The 22901-nt window shown below is 25.9% G+C and overlaps 2 protein-coding genes across 4 annotated transcripts; one reads left to right on the top strand and one right to left on the bottom strand.

Annotated features, from left to right (window-relative positions):
* Positions 1-6999: 6999 nt before the first annotated feature.
* LOC113857906 (NADPH-dependent alkenal/one oxidoreductase, chloroplastic) lies at positions 7000-10986 on the top strand. Of its 2 annotated transcripts, none has more exons than XM_027490189.1 (4): positions 7000-7474; positions 8321-8644; positions 9657-9816; positions 10360-10986. In XM_027490189.1, the coding sequence occupies exons 1-4, from the start codon at positions 7052-7054 to the stop codon at positions 10623-10625; spliced, it is 1173 nt and encodes a 390-aa protein (XP_027345990.1). In that variant the 5' UTR covers positions 7000-7051; the 3' UTR covers positions 10626-10986. The 2 variants fall into 2 exon arrangements, with proteins under 2 accessions (XP_027345990.1, XP_027345991.1); XM_027490190.1 differs by having other exon boundaries at positions 7006-7474; positions 8360-8644; positions 10360-10846.
* Positions 10987-13249: 2263 nt separating this feature from the next.
* LOC113857494 (carbonic anhydrase 2-like) lies at positions 13250-20250 on the bottom strand. Of its 2 annotated transcripts, XM_027489456.1 has the most exons (9): positions 19948-20250; positions 19643-19704; positions 19040-19180; positions 17567-17615; positions 16785-16901; positions 16562-16615; positions 15366-15451; positions 14158-14263; positions 13250-14007 (listed from the first exon to the last, which is right to left on the bottom strand). In XM_027489456.1, exons 2-9 carry the CDS (start codon positions 19693-19695, stop codon positions 13843-13845), a joined length of 771 nt encoding a protein of 256 aa, XP_027345257.1. In that variant the 5' UTR covers positions 19696-19704; positions 19948-20250; the 3' UTR covers positions 13250-13842. The 2 variants fall into 2 exon arrangements, with proteins under 2 accessions (XP_027345257.1, XP_027345258.1); XM_027489457.1 differs by lacking the exon at positions 19948-20250 and having other exon boundaries at positions 13651-14007; positions 19643-19719.
* Between the last annotated feature and the right edge of the window lie 2651 nt (positions 20251-22901).

Below are 22901 nucleotides of genomic sequence, written 5' to 3'. Positions count from 1 at the left end.
GTACATTGAGCGCTAAGTAATGAATTGACAAACTTTATTAATAGCATAACTTGTGGCTTTTGTAATTGTTTCACACTCTAAAGTATTTGCTACAGATTTATACAACTATGAATCAAACACATAATCACTTCCATGTTTAGAGAGTTTGCAACCATCAGATATGTCTATATTTTACTTCAATGCCAGAAAGGTAATTCATATTTTCTAGTTGATTTTAGAAAAAAAAAAACAATATTTAACTTAGTTACAAAGAATTGGTAGGACTTCAAATGATGACAATGTCATTAGTATATTTGAGAAATAAATGTGATAAGTAACATTCTTTAAAAGAGTAACAAGGAATCACATTTATTGCAAATAAAACAAAATTCAAGTGAAGTGCAATTGAGTTTGTCACACCTAGATATGGGAATGGACTAGGTTAGAGGTTAAATAGATCTGATCTACTACATAAAATTATAGCCTGAGCTTAGGCCTATGATCTGATATTGGCCAAATTTTTAAGCTTGGCTTGGCCTTTTTAGAAGCCTGACTTGGCCTAATAACGTATTTAGTAGCCTATTTAACATTAAAGTCTTAAAATAACACTAACAATTTAAATTTAACGAGTCAGTAGGCTAATGAACTAGTAACCAACGGGTTAGCAAGCTGAAAGACCTATTATTAGTATAATAGATAACATATGATAAGTATTTATATTTAAATACTATGTTTAACAAAAAAAAAATATACATAAATAGTTTCACAAATATCATATCTCAAAATGACCATATTCAATAAATCCACAAAATTTCATATCTCAAATAATCCAAAAGGTAACAAGAAATAACATGTCTATATTATGTAATTTCAAACACCAAACTAACAATTAGAATATTTATTACAAAAATAAAACAAAAAATAAGACTAGAACATAAAACTCAACAAACAATTGTCAAGCCATTGAGCAAGATATCAAATCTTCAATGTGATCACTTCAAGTTGTACATCCACCTTAATGGATTGAGATATCTTAGAAATCAAATAACATTTTAATTGATAGGTTTTTTTTTTAACAGTAAGTTTTAATTTTAGTATTCTAATAGTGTAATTATAATTATTATATTATTAAAATATAAATATTGAACTATGTTATACATTACATATTATATATATATATATATATATATATATATTATATATAATTTTCTAGACAATTATATTTATATTAAATTGTTACAAATCAATAAATAAATATAATTTATAAAATAATATAGTTATTTAATTGAGCCAGCTTAATAAGCCTGAAAGGTTTTTCTTAAAGCTTAAACCTAGCCTCTTTATTTAAATAGGCCTATTCAAAAATTTAAGTCTTACCTTTTTAATAAACGAGTTGAGTCAGGTTAGACCTTGAATAGATTAGGTCATAGGCTTTCGACGAGCGGTTTGACCCATTTTCATTCCTAGTCACACCAAACCTTATAGGCCTACTTAAGCCATTAATGACATTTGACAATCTGCAAACTAATTATTTATCATACTTTTTAGCCCATATAATTGAATTGTATAAACTTTTTTTTTAACATAATTAATTCAAAAGGTATAATTTATATTTATTTACCTGATTAACCAAATTTTTTTTGAAGTAATCTTTTATATTTATTGTGATCAGAATCTTTTACTAGTAAACTTATTTTTGTAAGATTTTGGTCTATGTTATTATAATACCATCACAAAAAACTCATACATGAACTAAAATATATATATTTTTTAAGTATAGAGATAAATTTATAAATAAGTGTTAATTAAAAAAATTCTTTAAATTGCTTTATATTCAAGTCAAGAATAGAAAATTTTATCTAAATTAACATCTCTAATAATCTTACTACTCAATGTCTCAAAATCACTTTTTTTTTTCATTAAAATATGGGTTTTATAACAATTTTTATTAAATATTTAGAGATAATATTCAAAATTCAAGATCATTAAACTAAGTTGAAGTTTCTAATTTGTTTTAAGAGTTTATGCACTATAATTAAAAATAAATGAAGAAGAGTAAATGTATAGACTACATGAAAATTATATTTTCTGATTTTTCAAGTTCTATTTATTTAGTTGTTTCATTCTTTGTACAAATATAATTAGTTATTCTTTTAAAGATTTATTAGTTAAAGTCGTCAACATGAACTATTCAATCCAATGCAAATAAAGTTATATTGTTTAAAGTTTAAAAAAATTAAAAATGATTTAAACAACTAAAAATGTTAGCTTAAACTTGACCTTACTATAGTAGAGAGTTTATATAAAAATAGCTACCTAATTATAATTGTAACTAAAAATGTACTAACAATAATAAATAACTTTTTTATTAAAATATTAAAGGACTGCATTTAAAAGTAAAAAACAAACACTAATTGCAACAATAATGATAATCATCTTTGGTATTTCTTTTTTTCCCTTTATATTATTATTATTATTATTATTATTATTATTATTATTATTATTATTATTATTATTATTATTATCAACTTCTATATTATAAATAAGAGTCTACTACATGAGAAGTGAAACATTTATTAGAGTTATTTTTCTTCACATTTTATGTACATTTTAAAATTAAAATTAACTAAAAATAATGTATGAATTACAATTTTTTTTTAACTGTGATGATTATATTTTTACCCACTTCTTTGTTATATTCATTTTAAATTTTGAATCAAAATTATTACTAATTTTATACTTTTATGCATAACTATTTTTATATTTATATATATTTATTACCTTATATAAACTTTTAAATTTCTATGAATGTCTATGTTTAGATTTATAAAATTTTCTTGTTACCTAGTGTAAACTTTAAATTTCTCATTAATATAAAATTCTTAATGCTTAATTTTTTGTCTTTTGATCATTCTAATATATTATAATATTCTATATTTATAAAATTATGTTATTTAATTATTAAAGTATATATATATATATATATATATATATATATATATATATTTATTGGACATACTACTAAACTAGTTATTATTATTGTTGATGATATTAGTATTACCAATTTAGCTTTCTTTATATATAAGTCTTGGTATTTTTCTTCTGTGTGTAAGATACACTTATACACAACTACAAAGGCTTTCTGATATTTTGTGTCTATAGGTAAGAATTGTGATTTTATGTATAATTTTTTTTTATAAAAGGAATTTATTTATACAAATTTTTAGATTTAAATAAACAAATAATTGCTAAATATATATATATATATATATATATTAAATTAGTCCCTATAAACTTTTTTAGTCAATTTTATTTCTATAAAATTTTATCCTTTTGAAAATAAATTTTACTATTAACTAAAACTTGTTAAGTGATAACTAACTAACTAAGTAGACAATATTTCACATAATATCAAATAAATACTTTTTTTTTTCGTATAGTAATAAAAATAAAAGAATTAAAAAATTATGAAACATTGTCTATTGAGTGAATTCAAATAAAGAAATACTTTGATGTCGAATATAATATTAAAAAGCTAACTTATTTAAAATCTTGCAAGACTAAAGAAAAAGAAAAAAAGGACATATATTTTAGAGACTAATTATTTATTCAATATTACATCTAAAGCTAGTATTTTATGTGACAAAGTATTACAAAAAAACTATTTGCTTAATCATCACTTAATGACTTTCAAACAATAATAAATTATAAAGACTAAAATAGTAAAATTGTTACAAAATGTATGTTATAAAAATTAAAAAAAATTAATATAAAATCATAGAAATCAAAGCCTAAACAAAGTAAAAACCAATAGACGTCAAAACATAAACCTGTGAAATTACAAAAGATTAAGAAATAAATTTTAAAAGTATACATAAAGGTGTCAAATTGGACATTTTTAACTAATTTAGCTTAACTTCCATGAGTTAGGGTAAAAAAACTCACAAAGCCAAAAAGTTCATAATGTAAAAAGTTCATAAATTAAAAGTCTAATGATTAAGTAAATTAGAGCTAATTCATGAGTCAACTACCTATAAAAAATTTATTATAATTTATTAAAAATATTTATTTTATATAATTTTTTTTACTATAACCTTATAGATCAATAAATTGCTTAAAAAATAGATAAAGAACAATTAAATTTATATAATATTAAATATGTAGAATGAATTATTATTAAATAATATTACATAAAATATAATAATTTATCAAATTAATTTACTTACTTATCTAATTTTTATTTATATTATTGGTAATTATTAAATCATAATAAGATTTTTTATTCATATAATTTTATAAATAATTTTTTACTACATTATTTTATAATTTTATTTGAGTATTAATTATAAAATTTTTCACATTTTAATATTTTAATATATTTATTTTTAAAAAATTATTTTAAGAACATCACATATTTAACAAATATTTTTAAACTTATAGTCGAGATATAAAAAGTGACAATGAAAAGCAATATTAGCTATATTTGTTAAATTATATGTTATTAAAATGTTTAAAATAATTTATTTAAATAAATTTAATATGGTAAGAAAAATATATCATTGTCATTGTAAAAATTATAGATATATGATACTTAATATTATAAAATTTATGAATAAATATAAAAAAATAACTTGTGAAGTTAACAAAATTAATAAATATTTATAAACTTAAATTTTAACTTATCTTAATTTAATAAATTTTATTTTTAAAGTAAAATAACTTAATTTAATAAAATTGATAAAAAAATATATTTAAAATATAATTTTAAATTAATTTTATGTAGAATAATTTAATGAAAATAATAACATGTATTTTTTTATTAAAAAATAACATAATATTTATAATTAATTTTTTAAAAAATAGACTAACTTATCTCCGATCTTAACTTTAATCAACCGTTTAAAGCTTAGAATCAAAGGAAAGTCACTTCACATAAGACTTAAAAAATAGGTTGTGTAAAGTAAATTATATAAACTAAAACTATTTTTAAATTATAAAAATCATTTAAAAGTAAAATAATGAAAATTTAATTATGAATAAAATCCTATGTACTTGATAATCTTTTTCATATAACAATTATATCAAATAATTATAATTTATACATGTAAAATGTACATGCAAATCACGACTGGGCTCTAATTGTATACCCATCTAACTCGTGCAACGCTGCCAAGAACATAGCATTGAAAATAAGAAAAAATGTTTATCACGGGACACGTTGAGAGAATAGTAACCAGAAAAAAAGAAATAGAAAGACAACAACATTCATCGATCTTTGAATTCGACGTCAAAATTGGAGCTTTCTAGAGTTTTCCCAATTTCTCCAGAGCGTCCCTTAACACACATGAAAAAGGGCACAACACGACAACTCACAAGCTGCTTGCACGGCGTCGTTTTTACACAAGAGTATTAATATCGATCCCTGTATCTCACTCTATTTTTTCTGTGTTCATTCCAAGATTACCTACATTTTTAATCTTTATATTTTTTAATGTGTAATTTTATTTTAATTATTCTTTATTTTATATTTTTTTCTTCATTAATCTACACAAATTAATACCACGTTACATTTTTATTACATTTCTATTAATTATGAAACGGAATATAGGAGAGTGACTTAATTTTAGCAAAAGCTTTACTGTATCTTCCCATTTATCCTGATGATAAATGATAATTCTTGTATTACTTTTTATGTGTTTCGTAAAACTAAGCAAATAAGTTAGTTAAAAGTTCCAAATTATAGATAAAACTTAAAAACTTAGCTGATTGAATAAAAAGAGTTCGGTAAAGTTGATTATTGAATTCATTAATAATTTTAAAATAATAAATAAAGATATTATTAATTTTAGCATTAAAATTTAGTAAATTTATATTTTTAAATAATTATAAATTTTTAATTTTACTCTTATTTTAAAAATATCAAATAAAATGATATAATATACATTATTTTATATTATTATTTTAATGGTTTTATATTTTAAAATATATGATTTAGTTATTTAATTATATTTTAATGAGATTTAATGAAGAAAATAATTCAAAAATTGAAAAAAAAAAGTTAAATTTTTAAAATTGAAGGGACGAAATTAAAAATTAGTGTTTAAAAAACTCTAGGAAAAGTACTGTAATAAGAAACGCTATTATTTAAACAAGCTTTTCAACTAAAATAAATAAAATACCTCAGTAAATATAATCTTTATAAAAAAATTTATAACTTAGAAAATTTTCATTAATTTCTATCACTTAACAAATGAGTGACTTATAGCATAAAAATTCATTCAACTCTTCTAGTCTTATTATTAATCAAAATTTTTGGGTTCAAACATAATAGGTCTCCATGTAACAGTTGAGTTTAATGTGAAATCTAGTCTTCGAACAAAATGTGCCATCCATGTACACTTTAACAAAACAACAACCATTCCTGTAGTTGTTCTTATAGTTTCGGTGACTGGATAAAAAATATTACTCAAAATTATTTTGTTTCTGTGTTTCTAAAAAGCCCTAACAAAGGTTTCTTAAAATAAGAAGTTAAATTAAAAAATCATAATATTTATAAATTTTAAATTATAAAAAACAAAATAGGCCATTTTAAAACATATGATATTTTATAATAAATGTTATTTAAAAAAAATTAAGACTTCAAAACCTTTATTTTGAACTTTTTTTTTTATCTTTTTTAAATTGATACACTTGTGTATGTAATAACTTATGAAAAAGAGGTCATGTAAAATGATTATCTTGTTGTATTTTATTGGAAAATTATTTATAACTATTCTAGTGTTTTGAGTAGAAGAAAGAGGAAGATAGATAAAAAAAAATGATAATTAAAATAATATAAAAGAAAGAGAAATAGAAATATTGAAATGAAAGAAAAATAAAATTATCGTGTATATTATTATTCTTCTATGTGACTGGTGGAGCAACAATTGATCGTGTGGTGTGGACGCGAGTGCATATGAAGCCAACGTTGGTGCCGTACAAAGTAACAAACAAAACACCAACGTTATAAGTTAACCAAAGAAAGGGTAGTTGAAGTTGTAGCGGAGATAAGTGATAAACCGTTACTCAAAACATGTCTCTGTGTGCTCCACTCTCCTCCACAACTTCACACCCTCTTTCACTCCCTTCAACTTCTCCACTTTCTCTCAGATTTTCCTTCACTTTCCGGGAAAGCAGACACCCAATAACACCACTCAACACCCGTGTCCCTCACAAGGTTCCATTTTCAGTAAGGCCTGGGAGAGTGTTGGTGAAGTCTCAGGCTACCGCACCTGCTTCTTCTGAGGCTGTGAAAGTGACACCTGTGGCTTCTGAGATGAAGGCATGGGTGTATGGGGAATATGGAGGTGTAGATGTTTTGAAGTTTGATTCTAATGTTGGTGTGCCTGAGGTGAAGGAGGATCAAGTTCTTGTCAAAGTTGTTGCTGCAGCTCTTAACCCTGTTGATGCCAAGAGAAGGCAGGGAAAGTTCAAGGCCACTGATTCTCCTCTTCCGGTTATTCACTTTCTATATTTTCTATTCTCTCTTTTCTTCTGTGTGTGAGGAGTTATCAAAGAAAATCATGCTTGATTAGTAGGTGCTAAATTTACATTCCTATGTTCCCAGGGAAAAAGGATAACTGAATTAGCGGTATGGTTATTTTATTCTCTTACATTGCAATTAAATGGAGTCTTAATTTAATTGTTTTTTTCTTGTACATGAAATGGGTATAAATGAATAAAACACCATTTTGCTTCCTGAAGGATTTGATATCAGTGGTCATATTAATTCCTGAAAGATAAAAATGGTCATTTTTGTTCCTAAAATATGGAAGAAAAAAAAAGATAATCTTTTTAGTCCTTCAATATTTTCATCTTTCAGTGACAAAAACGTTAGTTTTCATCTTTCAGGGTGGAGTATGATTCAAGGATCAAAATAGTGTTTTCCTTGGATATAAATTCATTTATATTGGATGAAATTTTAGTCCTGCAAGATTTGGAGTCAATCATATTAATCCCTAAACGATGAAAATCATCATTTTCATCCATCAAAAATGAAAAATATCAATCAATTTATAGTCCTTCAACGTTTCCATCTTTCAGGGATGAAAATGATGATTTCTATATATATATATATATATATATATATATATATATATATATATATATATATATATATATATAATTGAAGAAGATATTCAGCAATTGAGGAAAGCTTATAGTAATTATGTTGAAAGATATGGTGGGTTAATGCAGTCTGCAAGAGAATTTAGGTTGAGAATGAAGGAAAAGTTTGAGCTGATTTCATAATTTTGTTGGAGTAATTAAGTAATGTAACGAATTTGGCTTGTTTTGTGCATAGACTGTTCCAGGCTATGATATTGCGGGTGTGGTGGTGAAGGTTGGTAGTCAAGTAAAGGATTTCAAAGTGGGTGATGAAGTATATGGAGACGTAAATGAGAAAGCACTAGAAGGGCCTAAGCAGTTTGGGTCTTTGGCTGAGTACACGGCTGTTGAAGAGAAATTGTTGGCACCAAAACCTAGGAATTTGGACTTTGCTCAAGCTGCTGCACTTCCTCTAGCAATTGAGACTGCTTATGAGGGTTTGGAGAGGACTGGATTTTCTCCTGGTAAATCTATTCTTATTCTAAATGGTTCCGGTGGAGTTGGAAGCTTAGTTATTCAGGTATTCACTCTCTGCATTAGTTCTTCCACACTTCAAATAAATATATCAGCGGCAGTTTTTAAAGCTTCTCCTCCTTTAGCATAATATATGTAAAATAATTTTGAGTTATCAAATGTCACATAAAGATTGATTTTGCATCTCGGTCTCTGAATTAACTATAGAGATTTTGTCACTTAGACAATGAATCAATGATTAAGTCCAATTATCTAATTACTAAAGGTTTCAACTAGCTCAGCTCATACCATTTCTTGGTAGTGTATCGCTCTACATGTCATCTGATATCGCTGATCTTACTACTAATTGTTAGTGCTTAGTAAGAAAAAAGTTTAGGAGTATATTCATTGGTGAATGGTAGTGCTTGCTAACAAATTAGCCATTTTGAATAGTAATTGTACTTGTACACTGTATAGGCTTTTCCCGGGCAAATTAAGCTTCTACCCAGTACTCAGCTCAACATTTATTCAGCAAACTTGGTATTTGATGGAAGCTTTGTTTTGGCTTTTCCTCTTTTTTCCCTCCAAGACTAGTTAAATCTATCATTAAAACCACACTCTTACAAAATTTTACGACCTGTTGTGGGTTTGAAAGGTTTGACCGCTGTTTTATGACAGATGCGAGATTGTCAGTAGGTTTGTCTACAATTTTACGACAGATGCAGAGATTGTAAGTTTGTTTTTAGTTTATGGTTGTAGGAGCAACATCGTTCCTAGTTGCAATGGTTTTGGAGTACTTCAAACCTTTTCTTATCATAAACTAATACAGAAGTTTTGCCTTCTAGAGTTATCTTAAAACATTATGTAAAATGTTCTACAATTGAAAAAGGAAAGTATATTTACTTGATTAGCCTTTATGAATAGCTGACCTCACCCAGTGGGAAGTAAGCATCAATAGAGGAAATGCATTTCTGGTTATTTTAAAATGAGGTGTGTTAGAAATTTAAAGTGCTATAAAAAAAATCGTACACTTGACAACTGCCAAGTTATATTTTACCCATACCTTCAATGATTAACAGCTAGCTAAGCATGTTTTTGGAGCTTCAAGAGTTGCTGCCACTTCAAGCACTAGAAATTTGGACCTGTTGAAAAGCTTGGGAGCTGATTTGGCTATTGATTACACAAAAGAGAACTTTGAAGACTTGCCAGAAAAATTTGATGTGGTTTATGATGCCATTGGTAAAATTCTATTTTCATTGTTTCAATCTTGTTCCTCCAGTCTTCCATACAAGGTTCTCAAACAGTTGGTGAGAATGCCACAATAACAATTAGCAAGGTCTTGTTAATTGTTATTGTTGCAAGCCCAAATTTCTAGTTCATTAGATAATTAATTTATGATTTGGATTCTTTCATTGTTATTAACTAAAATGACAATATCAAGTTAGAGAAAGGAAGGCATAAAAGAAAGATCAATGAATCCTACTACACAAATAATGATGGGTTTCTCTCGCATAACATAACATTGTCGTGTTAGTTACTAACACAAGAGGATCCTGGTTTATTAAACTTATGCGGCTATAAGCAGATCATCAAATGGCATTTTCCAGTTAGAAAACAAATTTGTTAGCTTGAATAAATATTCATAGATTCATTAAAATATTATATAATCTATTATTAGGGAAAGTCCACAAAAAAATTTATTCCCATAAACCCACTTTTCCCCTGCACAAATTTGAATGACTCATTTTTTATCATGGTTCATTCCTTGGTGGTGATTTGCAGGGCAATGTGACAGGGCAGTGAAGGCTATTAAAGAAGGTGGCAGTGTGGTGGCACTCACAGGTGCTGTTACCCCACCTGGCTTCAGATTTGTAGTTACTTCCAATGGAGCTGTTCTGAGGAAACTAAACCCATATTTAGAGGGTGCAAAGGTGAAGCCAATTGTAGACCCCAAAGGTCCTTTCCCCTTTGCCAAGGTTGCTGAAGCCTTCTCTTACCTTGAAACAAACCGAGCCACTGGAAAGGTTGTAATACATCCCATCCCTTGAATCAAATAAAAGGGATAGCCAATTTTGCTATGCGTCTAGTGAATTTCAGATTATGTGAAAATAATAGTTTAGATTGAAGTTCAAAAATATATGAACAACTTCATTTGTGCATTCTTACTACTTTAAACTTTCCATTAAAATTGTTTGAAAGCAAAACTTTCTATAGACGTAAGAGTATGAAACTGCAGTTTTGAATTTCCAATTTGATCCCTTTTCCGTTGCAAGAGAATCTGTTACTCCAACCCAAAGGAGAAGTGGAGTTTCATCTCTTACATCTACTTGGCATTGATGCTAGCTGTTGAATACTGGAACCGTACACTTCAAATATTGATGAGAAAAATAGATTTAAAAATGTTCAGTTATATATTTTTTACGAGGTTTTTTTAATTTTTTTAAAATGATTTTATTTTTAGATGCTTTTAATCGACATTATTAATTTTAAAAAAAATCAAAAAATCAAATAAAAAATTAGAGAGAATAAAATCATGATCATATCAAAATATATGATAAAAACATATTTAAATCATATTGTTGCGCCGCTTTCAAGGTAATCGTTATATCATTCTGCGAAATAATGTATATTTAAAGTTATTTGGGCCAAAGTCAAAATGATTGATTTGGTAAGAAATATTTGGGCCAAAATCAAAATGACTCTTGTTGTTACCATGCTCTCATGCTAAAACTCTTATTTGTCAAGTGTTTTAGTTTTCTGATTTTCCAGCTAAAGCTCGAAGAGGCTTGGTAAGAAATATTACCGTCTTTTAGTGTTTTCAAAAAATACTTAAAATTGTTTTCAAATTATTCGTATACCTTGTTTATCCAATGAAAATATCGTTCTATGTGACAAAGATCGATTGTAGCTGTAGTTATTGAGAGTAAATTAACATAAACATCGGTGTTCTTCATTTTGCTCTTTTATATGCTAACATGATTGTTTTGTGATCATCTTCTCAAATCTGTTATCATCTTTTTTTAAGTTTATCACATTGTACTTTTTTTTAAAAGAAGATTTGTCTTAAAACTCAAATGGTTGCCTTAAAAGTTTCTTCTTTTGGTGAAATTCTAAATCATTTGTTTTGTAAAAGGTTTTTTAACATACAATTTAACCCTTTCTTGTACATTTCTTTATTTATTGCTTTATATTTTATATATTATGCATAATTGTATCATAGTAATATAAATAGGTACGTCTTGAATAAAGACATCATGTTAGACTAGTTATGTGGTTTTCAATTAGTGGTTGTGTCAAGAAGAAGACTAATTTATGGCACATTAAAGGGACTATATCATTGAGTGTTGGACAACAATGGTGACTATAACTAATTCTGATTATTAATCATGATTTATAATTACTCATTGTATTTAATGATTTAGTCATATCAATGAGCATTATGTTAATTTTATGTATTTATTTATTTGTCTAAGATATTAAGTAATGTCACTTGAATCAAATAGAAGAATGTAAGATTTTAAATGCCTCAAGAAAGTTTCATGTGACTCGTCAAGGATTAAGAGCAGCTTCTGAAATTAACTGCTATTTGATGTAGTTAGCAATTGAAAGTGATTGTCTCACTTTTATGTAAAATATGGTTCTTCTAGAAAGTATATTGTCTCTTCCTCTCACCGCCAAGAAAGTAGAAGGAATAGAGAAGGCCAACATAGGAGTAGAAACATGTTTTTCCATCTCTCTCTCGTTAAGGAAATAAAGGTGTTGAAGTTTCTCTTCCTCTTTAATAATGGATAGAGATATGTAATTCCTTTCTCATTATGCAAATTATGAAAATCATGATTTTCAACATCCTACCATAGTTTTTTAATAATTGTTAATCTTAGAAATTTATAACTCACACCACTATCTCGTTGTCACTCTAACAAAAACTTATTTTATTCAAGAAAATTAGTTGGTAAAGGATTTTAAATAATATATATAAAGTAAAGTATGTGACTATGTGTTATATATATATATAATTACAAAAATTAATATTTAATATTAATATGACAATCAAGTGTGTTAGATGGCAGTATAATTTATTATTAATGTATTTAAATTAAATTCTATGATATGATAAATTTCTCAAATAAATAATATTTTTTATTTTAAATTATTAAATAGTAATTAAATAAGTTAATTTTTATAGTGTCTTATAAATTAAGTGAAGTTAGTGATTTATTTTAAAAAATATAAATATCTTTTAATTTTTAAAATATTAAAGAAATCATAACTATAAATATATAAAAGGTATACAACGTTTCTTTCAAGTTTACAAAGTATTATAGGAAGCATCAATAAATAAAGGTAAAATCTACAGTACTCTCTATAATTAAGAAAATTCAGTATCCTCTTTTACACATAAAATAATTTTCACCTTTAATTTTATGTTAATAAAAAATAGGATTAGTGATTTAGTTTAAAAAAACGTCAATACTTTTTCATCTTTAAGATATTAGAGAAATTATAGTCATTAATCTAAAAAAGAGTAACTCTCTCAAGTTTAGAGGTATGATAACAATCATCATAAATAAATACTATTGAATAAATAAGAAAAATAATATTAGGAACAAGGATGGAAATGTATTTATAAATATTTATCATTTCTTTAATTTTTTTTTTTCATTTTTTATACATTTATTGCTTGTGTCTTTTAGCAACTGCTGTCTTAGCTGCCCGCGTTTGGCATGAAACAAGTGCTGTCCCTTGTGTGATGAGAAGATTTCAATTTAAAGCTTTTGTAATTTTTGTTCGAAAGAAAAATTTTGTACTGTGGATTTAGCTCGTAAAAAACTTTACGACGTTCATATTTTCAGCAACAGATTAAGCGTTCAACTATTGATTGAATAACTCAGTTGAAAGTGTAACAGAGTACACACTAGATTGCTAAGAAAACGTTTATTTTTGAAGGGATATAACATAATTGAATTTGACCATTTTGTGAGTTATATTTTAAACTTAAAAAAAATTTCCATACCGACTAGAACATTATAATTGTTTGCAGAAAGAAATCCTCTAAGTAGCATAGAAAACGGTAGAAAACAAAACTTATTGAGTTGGTCTCAAAGACCATTATTTTTGCTGAGTGTTTGCTTCTTTTCTGGGGATTTGGGAAAAAGAAAGAAAAAGGGGAGAGGGTTCTTTTTCAACAGCAAAACACTTGCAAAGGGATTCATGTACATCATCACGCACCTCGAGTTTAGAACACCGTTTGGTGCTTCAGTGATCTTAAACGGATACAGAGCATGAGATTTTGAAGTCCAAATCCCACAGCTCAAACGTGCCCTTAACGAAATCGTAATGTGCACCTTTCAAAGCAAGCGTTTTCTTCACAACACCATCTCTCACAAATGGATAAGTAAATAAGTTCCCAAGTGATACATTCACTGCTTCCTGCATTGAAGAGTGGTAATAAACTTTAATACGAGACAGTGTAACTAAATAGAAACAAATCATGCATCGCATAGCTTATTAGAAACAACTTATGCCATTCAATAACAAAGTGATATGGGAAATAGAGTCCCTGAAGTAAATTTCACTTACCTTCTCACAATTGGTACACTGGTCTGAGAATTCTGATTCGCTTGCTTCTGCTTTAACTTTGGACTTTGCTGGAGTACAAATTTGGACCCAGTTCTCTATGAATTCACTGTATAATGCAGGAATGAAATCATTTTCAATGTCATTCATTGTCTGCGTTACTATATTATGTAATATAATAAAATTGAGAGAAATTTCAAATTGATCCTATAAAGATAAAAAAAATCCCACCAAGTCCTCTAAAGATTTAGACTATCAAATTAGTTTTAAAAATTGAAATTTTATCATGTTAATTATCTAAAAAATTTGTCACCAAATTAATCCTTCAAATATTCAATTTGTTGTCAAATTAATTCTCCAAAAATCTAAAAATAATTAAAGTGGTGAACATAAGATTTTAATTTATTGGAAGTACATCTATGAGGAAAAGGATGTATTATTTCATCAAATTAATCCTCGTGAAAGACTATAGTGGTGTCAAAAAGACTAATTTGGTAGTAGAAACTTTAGAAAACTAATGTGATAAAAATTTAAATTTTCAAAAAAAAAATAAAATTAATGTGATGGCCCAAATCATTAAAAGATCTATGTGGTGACACTGTTATCTTTAAAGGACTAAATTAAAACTTTTCTTTAGCAAAATTCATTCGGAATCTAACAAGCAATAAATCCAATAACTAGTGATGATATACAAACAATCCTAAGCAAAAAGTCATTTACATGGTAATTTTTCTAATAGAAACATCTGTCCTTTCTCATGGCCGATGAACATTATAATTTGACAAAGAAAAACAAGGGAACAGTAAAGTAATAAATGTTCAACATGTTTCACTAATATGCTGGACAAATGGCAATTATATGTTGTTGGTAAGCAACGTATCAAAAACATTGCCCCCTTATTGCTTTATGGTGCCTTCCAGTTGCCTCTAATAATTAAGGTGTAATCAAACTGTTTATTTACTGTTATGGAGCCTAGCATGTGACTGATGACACTACATAGAATCAGGACTGAAAAAAGGGATCTGTGATTTGTGAACGATCAAGTTACTTTGGAAATTCTAAAATGTTACCCTAACAGTTGAAGACATTCGTATGTACTTTTGTTTTTGGTAATATATGATATATGATATGTACTTTCTGTACTCATCCTTTTGGCAAAATAATTTAACCCTGCTTTTATGAGATCCAAGAAATAATTATGTAGACTTTACCTTGCAGTGGTCCCATCGTCTGGGATAGACATGAGGCCTTTTATACCTCCACAGCAGCTGTGTCCAATAACCACAATATTCTCCACCTGTAAGATATTCCCTTTTATTAGAACACACAAAAAACTAGAAAAGAAAAGTAAAAGGCTATTCTAGTTTTAAAGAAAAGCATTCTATTCATCCATCCGTGCTCCACCAACACTAATTTATCCACCTTCTCCCTATGTTTTCCATTTTATGACTTGAATGGATGGTGTGGTGGGTAGGTATTGATTTACCATTCCTCGAGTGCAACCTAATTTGGAAAAAGTTCATTCTGGAATATATTGTATATATGTCACTAGTTTAAAAATTAAATGTAATTTTTTTAACAAATATTACCAATATTTTTAGAAAATAAGTTTTTAATAAAAATATTTATTAATTTTTTAAATAAGGCTTTTAAGATACTAACTAGATTCTGTGTGTTAAGAAGTAAACCTGTGTGTAGGATAAAGATTAAATGAAACTTGTCAAATTTAGTCAAATGATATCCTCTAATAGCTTTTTATCAAAAGTGAAATTTGTCATTCTGACTATTAATTTTAAAATTCTCCTAAAATATGTACAAAATTTTACATAATTTATTTATTAATTAATGCTTTATTATTTTATTTTATTTTATTTTAATATACGGTATAAAATATAAGTAAATAACTATTCTTAAATTGAAAATTTATATGTATGTGTGTGGTGATTAAATTACAGTCAGGGTTAAATTTAGTTTTTCACTCATTCCTCATTGCTGTAGTAATATTTGTTGGCTTAACTACTTTTTGACCTCTTTATATATATATATATAAAAGGGAAAAATTTAATGATAATTAATTTTTTATATTATTTTTTAATTATAATTAAATTTTATTTCAATAATTTCTGATAATATTAAATGCAAATTTTTATTGAGATGAAATACTAATTGTAATTAACAAAAAACGTAAAAAACTATTTGAAAAAAATGACCTTAAGTATTCACAAGAAACTGCATCTTTTGTCCACATGCATCTTAAATAGTGATTTCATGTGAAGAGTGAACATAAGATGCGTGTGGATCCCAAGAAATAATGAGGCAAAGGCTATTTCTCCCCCACCAATCGTTATCCTTTTCACATGCACGACCTACCTTAATAGTTATTATAGGGAAGTGGATGGCTATTTACCTTTAAATGTAAGACTGCATATTCAATGGCTGCCCCTGTTCCTGAATACTTCGTCTGCAACAACAAAAGGCCAGTCAAACTTGGGTATTGGAAACATCAAATTAAACGAAGATTTCTGACGACAAATTTGAAGCAGGTTTATGACATCCGAATACTGTTTTACTTTCAATTTGTTCTTTTTAATGGTGTTACATAAGCCAAACATTTAATGCGCAAAATGAACCTTGTCATATGGTGGAACCATGTTGGCAATATTTCGGACCACAAAGGCTTCACCCGGTTGGAAATCCAGAACATGGGATGGGCAAACTCTTGAATCTGAGCAAGCAAACACCATAAACTGCACGTGTGGGAAATGCCATGTTATAACAATCAGTAATTAACAATACTTTAATTATATATTAAGAATGTATTTGAGAAAATAACTTCATGTATTAATCAATAAGTTTTAAATTCATAGATTCTTTTATAAAATTCTTGTTAAAATAATTAAATTATAGAAAATTTATGTAGTTGTGGACTTCTCTTGTTAGCCAAAAAAAAAGAATCCTCATTTTTAAGGAAGATAAAAGATCCTTTAATTAGTTACTATTATAAAAGTTTTCTATTTTTATTAAAAGTTACTTCTATTTTAGAACTTTTCTAGAAATTTTGACCTGACGTTTTCTTTAAAACACTTACAGAAAGTTAGGTCAAATAATACTTTTATCTTTTCAGTAATACCATAAGCACAATGTTTATTAGATTCAAATAATATAAAATTGCAATGAAACGGTCATAGTTAACGCGTGCATACTATTGGTAATATCAGAAGTTCGGTCAAACATATGTATGAATATGAAAAGTTCTAACTGCATGCATAATAATAATTAGACAATTAGATGAGATAGACGAAATTGACCATTTCAAGTAAAACTATTATAATGTTAAAAAGATCTAAAGAAACTGAAATTTATTTTTGTTCACCATAACCTAGTCATTGAAGACCCTAATAACATGACTAACCTTTGGGCTCTGGCCTTTGGCAAGATCCCCGAACAATTCCGGATTCTTCCTGCAATAACAATAATAATAAGAAAAATATTAACCTTATTCTTCAAAATCCTGATTTTAAATATTTAAACATTATAAAAATTTATTAAAAGAAATATTACATAAAAATTGCACTTGAACATAAAGAGATTATATATATATACATAATCTCCCTCTTTATTTTGAAGAAAATTATTAAAAAGGGAGGTAGTTAAAAATTAAACAAATGTTAAAAATACTTTATATATCATAATTCTTAATATATTTTTTACTATATTATTCAATAACATATTTTTTATTTTAAAAGAGCCAAATTCCTTTTGACTATGACACTCAATTAGATGTACATATTTATTTTGATTTTGTTAATTATTGGCCTAAAAATAATAATTACTAAAACTATACTATCAAATTATCTAATGTGTGTTTAAGGTCATATGTTAAAAATTAAAATAATTTTTTACTAAAAATAAAATATTTATTATCTTCAAATTTATAAAAATAATTTACTATTTTTTATAATAATTTAAAACATTTAATATAATCTATTTGATGTTCTTAACATGTGTCCTTGACTCACATTAGAAAAACTAAAATTATATTTATTTTGTAGTTAATTATATCAATGAAATTTTAATATTATAAATATCAATGAATTTAATTTTGTTAACTTTTACTTTGATATTTTACATTGCAAAAAAAAATCATTTAATTTAACTTTGTGACGTAGAATAACAATAAAAATAAAAGAATACAAATAAATAATTCCTAATAAATTTTAAAAAATAATTAAATATTTCACAAAACTGAATAAAACCAACGAATTACTTATAATTTATCAACTAAAACAAAACTTTACTGAAAACATATTAAAAAGGTAGTGGAACGTCCGTGATCCTTTGCAATCGTTTCTTCTCCGTGTGACATATTAAACGTGTCTACTTATACTGTCGCTTATCACTCTTTAAATCCGATAAGTACCATTAAGAAGACGTGTCTCTTGGCGTTTTGACGTTTGGAACCGACATGGGGCCCACACCAAGGGAACTTGATGATAACACATACTTATCACTATAAGTGGTCAAAACTTAACCGCCCCCTTCCATTCATCGGAACATTCGAATTATCCAGAAGGGACAGTTAAGGCATTTCACAAGGCAAAGACACTAAAAAGTTGGTATATTCCAAAGGAACAAAACTTACCTGTTATTTTATAATACTAATAATGTTATTTATTGATTAAAATTAAAATTTTATTTTAATAAAAATTATATTTAATATTATAGTTAATTATTAAAATAAATTTTTAATTTTAACTATTAAACAATAACTAAAAAACTATACTTCAGTTCAATTCAATTAAGGCGAGGAATTTCAAGACGAAATAAATGCAGCAAACACAGTGAGCTAGGCAAGGAAAACCATAGAAGCATAGCCTGTACGTACTCGAATTTCTCATTCTTGAAATGGGCAAAACCGGTTCGGATCCTCTCGTCAGGGTTAAACGGTTTCGATCCGTTCGCCTCAAGCTCTGCCGTCAACTGTTTGATCTTTGCGGCGGCGACATCTCCGAGATCGGCTTTCTCGCTGCCAAAACAAAAAGGTGACGTTATTATAGACAAAAGTCATAACTAACACGTCAGGGCCTGCAGGCGTGGGCCCGTGGATGGGCCGGGTCCACACCACCAACCTCATCGTCTTAACGAAACAAACGCGGTTTTCTTTTGGGAAATGGGAAATAACGGGGGAACTGACGCCTTACGACAAGAACAATGTTACTTTTGTCTTAATTACAGAACGGAGGAAGCGATGGCGTCGTTTTGTTTTGGTGAGAATAAGGAGGAAATTTAGCTTCGCCATCATATGTCTTTTGATAATATTTTCTGATCAAAATTTAAAATTTTAATTAAAAATATATGTTAATGTCAATTTCTATTGTATGAATCGTGGAAATAATATTTATTTATTTTATTAAAAAAAGGTACAAAAATACTATCTAAGTTCTGCGCAACTGAAAAACAAAGTACAAAAAGTAAACTTTTCCTTCACCTGATGAGCTTGGTCAGCGTTGCAACGGCCTCATCGTATGACTCTCCTGCCATTTCTTCCTTCTGCGCCTCGTTCGAAACACGCACATGACAGTGTTAATTATAATACAAAGATAAAATCTTTAGAAATAAACATATATGTATACATGTAAGCAATTAAATTGGAGAAAAGAGAGATTTGAATTATATGAATTGAATTAGATATGAAAGAGAAAGGAGAAAATTGGAGACGTGATGAATAACATGGTGTGAATCTGGAACAGGGAAAGAAAAAAGGATGGCATCGAATCGCATCTGCATACAAACCTTTTATTTTCTATGAACAGAGAGAATTTGTCATAAGAGATGGAGGAAAAATGGTAAGGTAGCAGTGAGTTATATGGAGAAGAATGGATGAGTTCTGTTCCACGCGCAAGAGAAGCCACAAGGCACAAAGTGGACCAAAACTCACGTATTGTGTGCCACCGATGCCGGGTCTGTTTATGCATTAATAATGCACACCTCACACCACTTGTTCTTAAGTTATGACCCAAGGAAAAACATCAAATTAAGAAATGGCCATAATTGGAAGGTTTGTAACTTTGTGTATTTGTCTTCTGCTTCAGGACTGCATTGTGACGCAGAGAGTTTATTATTATTATTAATGTAAAGGTAAAATAATTGTTAATTACATAAACCCAATGTTAATGGTTACACACGTCTAATTAATGTTCAATCCTCTCAAAATGTCATTTTAATAATGATTTCAGTTACATACCTAAGAAATAATGATAATAAATAAAAAACACACTGAAAAAAGTCAACCTGTATATTTAATACTTGCTAGTTTCAAAATTATCTTGTAAATCTTTTATTATTTTTTTTTGCGCATCAAAAGAAACATTTGGTCGGTGTTGGAAGGGTTCGACGCATTTCCTTTATAAATTAAGTTCCGATTTGTTTCCCCATTTGAGAAAAAAAAAAATAACAAAATTGATTAAAATTAATCAATGGTTACACTTTCAGCGGTATTATTATTATTTCAAAGAATCAATTTTGAAAGTTAACTGAACTTGATAACACTGATCAAATAATTAAGCAATGTGATTATTTTGGTTGGTAATAATTTTTTTCTCAAAATTATAAATTCCATTTTTGTTGTAACAAATAATTTATTCTCCGTTAAATCTGAGTATATTTCTTAGAATAAAATTTCTTGTACAATTTTTTAGATATTATTTACTGTGACAATTTATAACAACTTTTAATATAAACTTTTTATTAAGGTGAAACTCTGATTTTAATTAAAATTCATACAAAAGACATACAAAATTACACCCAAATTTCTTTCTTCTTTTTATATACCTATATGTATCATATTATCATACACATTTTTATTTTAACTCGTCAGCATCCTATTACACACATATTATAAATTTAAATATTTTTTGAAAAATAAATATATTATATAATTATTTTAAAATTTATAAATTTAAAATGATTAAATATTTTTATTAATAATCAATATAATGAAATTGATGAGAAATAACTTTTAATGTTATGAAATAAATTATAAAAAATAAAATTTAAATGTAAATTAAGATTTTATTAAAAAATAAATGATAAATATAAAAGAATTCATATAGTTTAATGAAGAAAATAACACTTAAAAAACTTTTTATTTAAAATATTTCTTAAAAAAAATACTCTTGTTGAGAAATGACAACTCATATTTAATATATAAAAATAAACATATTTTTATGATTAAGATTTAGATAAAAATAAAGAAATTTATTAGTATTTTAAATTTTATTAAAATAATATTTAATTTTCTATTATATCGGTCATATATATTAATTAAGAGAAATAGTAGTAATATATTTTCTAACCAGTAAATATGGTAGTGCATTGCATAGATTTATTTTATTTTATTTATTAAATTGATTTATTTTAAAATAAAAATATATAATTTAAATATAATATATATAATAATAAAATTAAAATAAAATATCATTTATTTATATTTATTAAACTAAATTTATATAATACATTGTTTGATTATAATTATAATTTAAAATTAATAATAAATTTTTTATTATATAATTATTAAAGGATGAAATAATATTTTTTTAAAAATAAGTAAAAGAATAGATATTATTTATGAGATCTGAAATTATTTTAAAAAAAATATATATATAACTTCAATACGAGTACATTAAAATATTATACAATGATAAAAAAAAATATTAATTTTAATTATTATTATAGAAAATAAATTATTTTTTAGAACTATTATATATAAAAATTGAAAAATACATAAAAAATAATAGACTAATGGCTAGAAATATAACAAAAATATTTTTCAATAAAAAATAATGTTTAATGCAAATATGATATATATTTAAGTAATACTCGTCTGAATAGAGTCTAATTTTTACTTTTCAAGTAAATTAAAATAAATATTAAAATAAATTTATTTAATAGATTATATATGAAATTATTTAATTATAATTTTGAAATGACATATTTAAACTTAACTTAAAATATGTGGTGTAATAAATAAATATATTCTAATCATTCTGTCACAAATCTATAAATGTATTTAAGATTTAATTATTGTTTTTAGATATATTTTTTATATGATGTCTTTGTCTCGACCTATGTGATTTAATATCTAAGATACTTGATTCTTAAGAAGAAATGTCAATAATTAATAAGTTTAATTTAAATAATTTTTTTAAAATTAAAAAGTGTATTAATTTTAAAAATATAACATAATAAATAATTATATTAATAAAAATTATATTTGTATTGATTGATTTTTTTTACATATAATAAGTTTATTTAGATTTATATTTTAGGAATGAATTGTAAATTCTCACAATGATGTATTTTTTCATTAGTAACTTCTATAATTGAATGCTCTCAATAAAATTTTTAAAAGCATTAGAACTTTTATTTTAATATGAAAATTTTCAACAATCATATAATTAGAATATGAAATGTTAATAAATAAATATAGTTTAATATGTTAATATCGATAATATTTTTATAACATTTTAAAAACTAACTTCTATCTTTCATAGATTGTAAGTGTTTATGCAGTTGTAAAGATTTAGATTTTATATTTATAAAATTTTAAAATTACATAATGAAAAATGTTTGAATGTGAAAAAAAGACTAAAGACGTAGAAAACTTTTGTTAACTTTTGAAATAAATGATATATATATATATAAATTAAATATAACCGTCAAACTTAATTCAAACTTAAAATATTATA

Source organism: Abrus precatorius, unplaced genomic scaffold (genome assembly GCF_003935025.1).
Source record: "Abrus precatorius isolate BTA unplaced genomic scaffold, Abrus_2018 Scaffold2, whole genome shotgun sequence".
NCBI classification, from domain to species: domain Eukaryota; kingdom Viridiplantae; phylum Streptophyta; class Magnoliopsida; order Fabales; family Fabaceae; genus Abrus; species Abrus precatorius.
The sequence above is the reverse complement of the archived record's forward strand: the minus strand, read 5'-3'. Positions and strand labels throughout refer to the sequence as shown.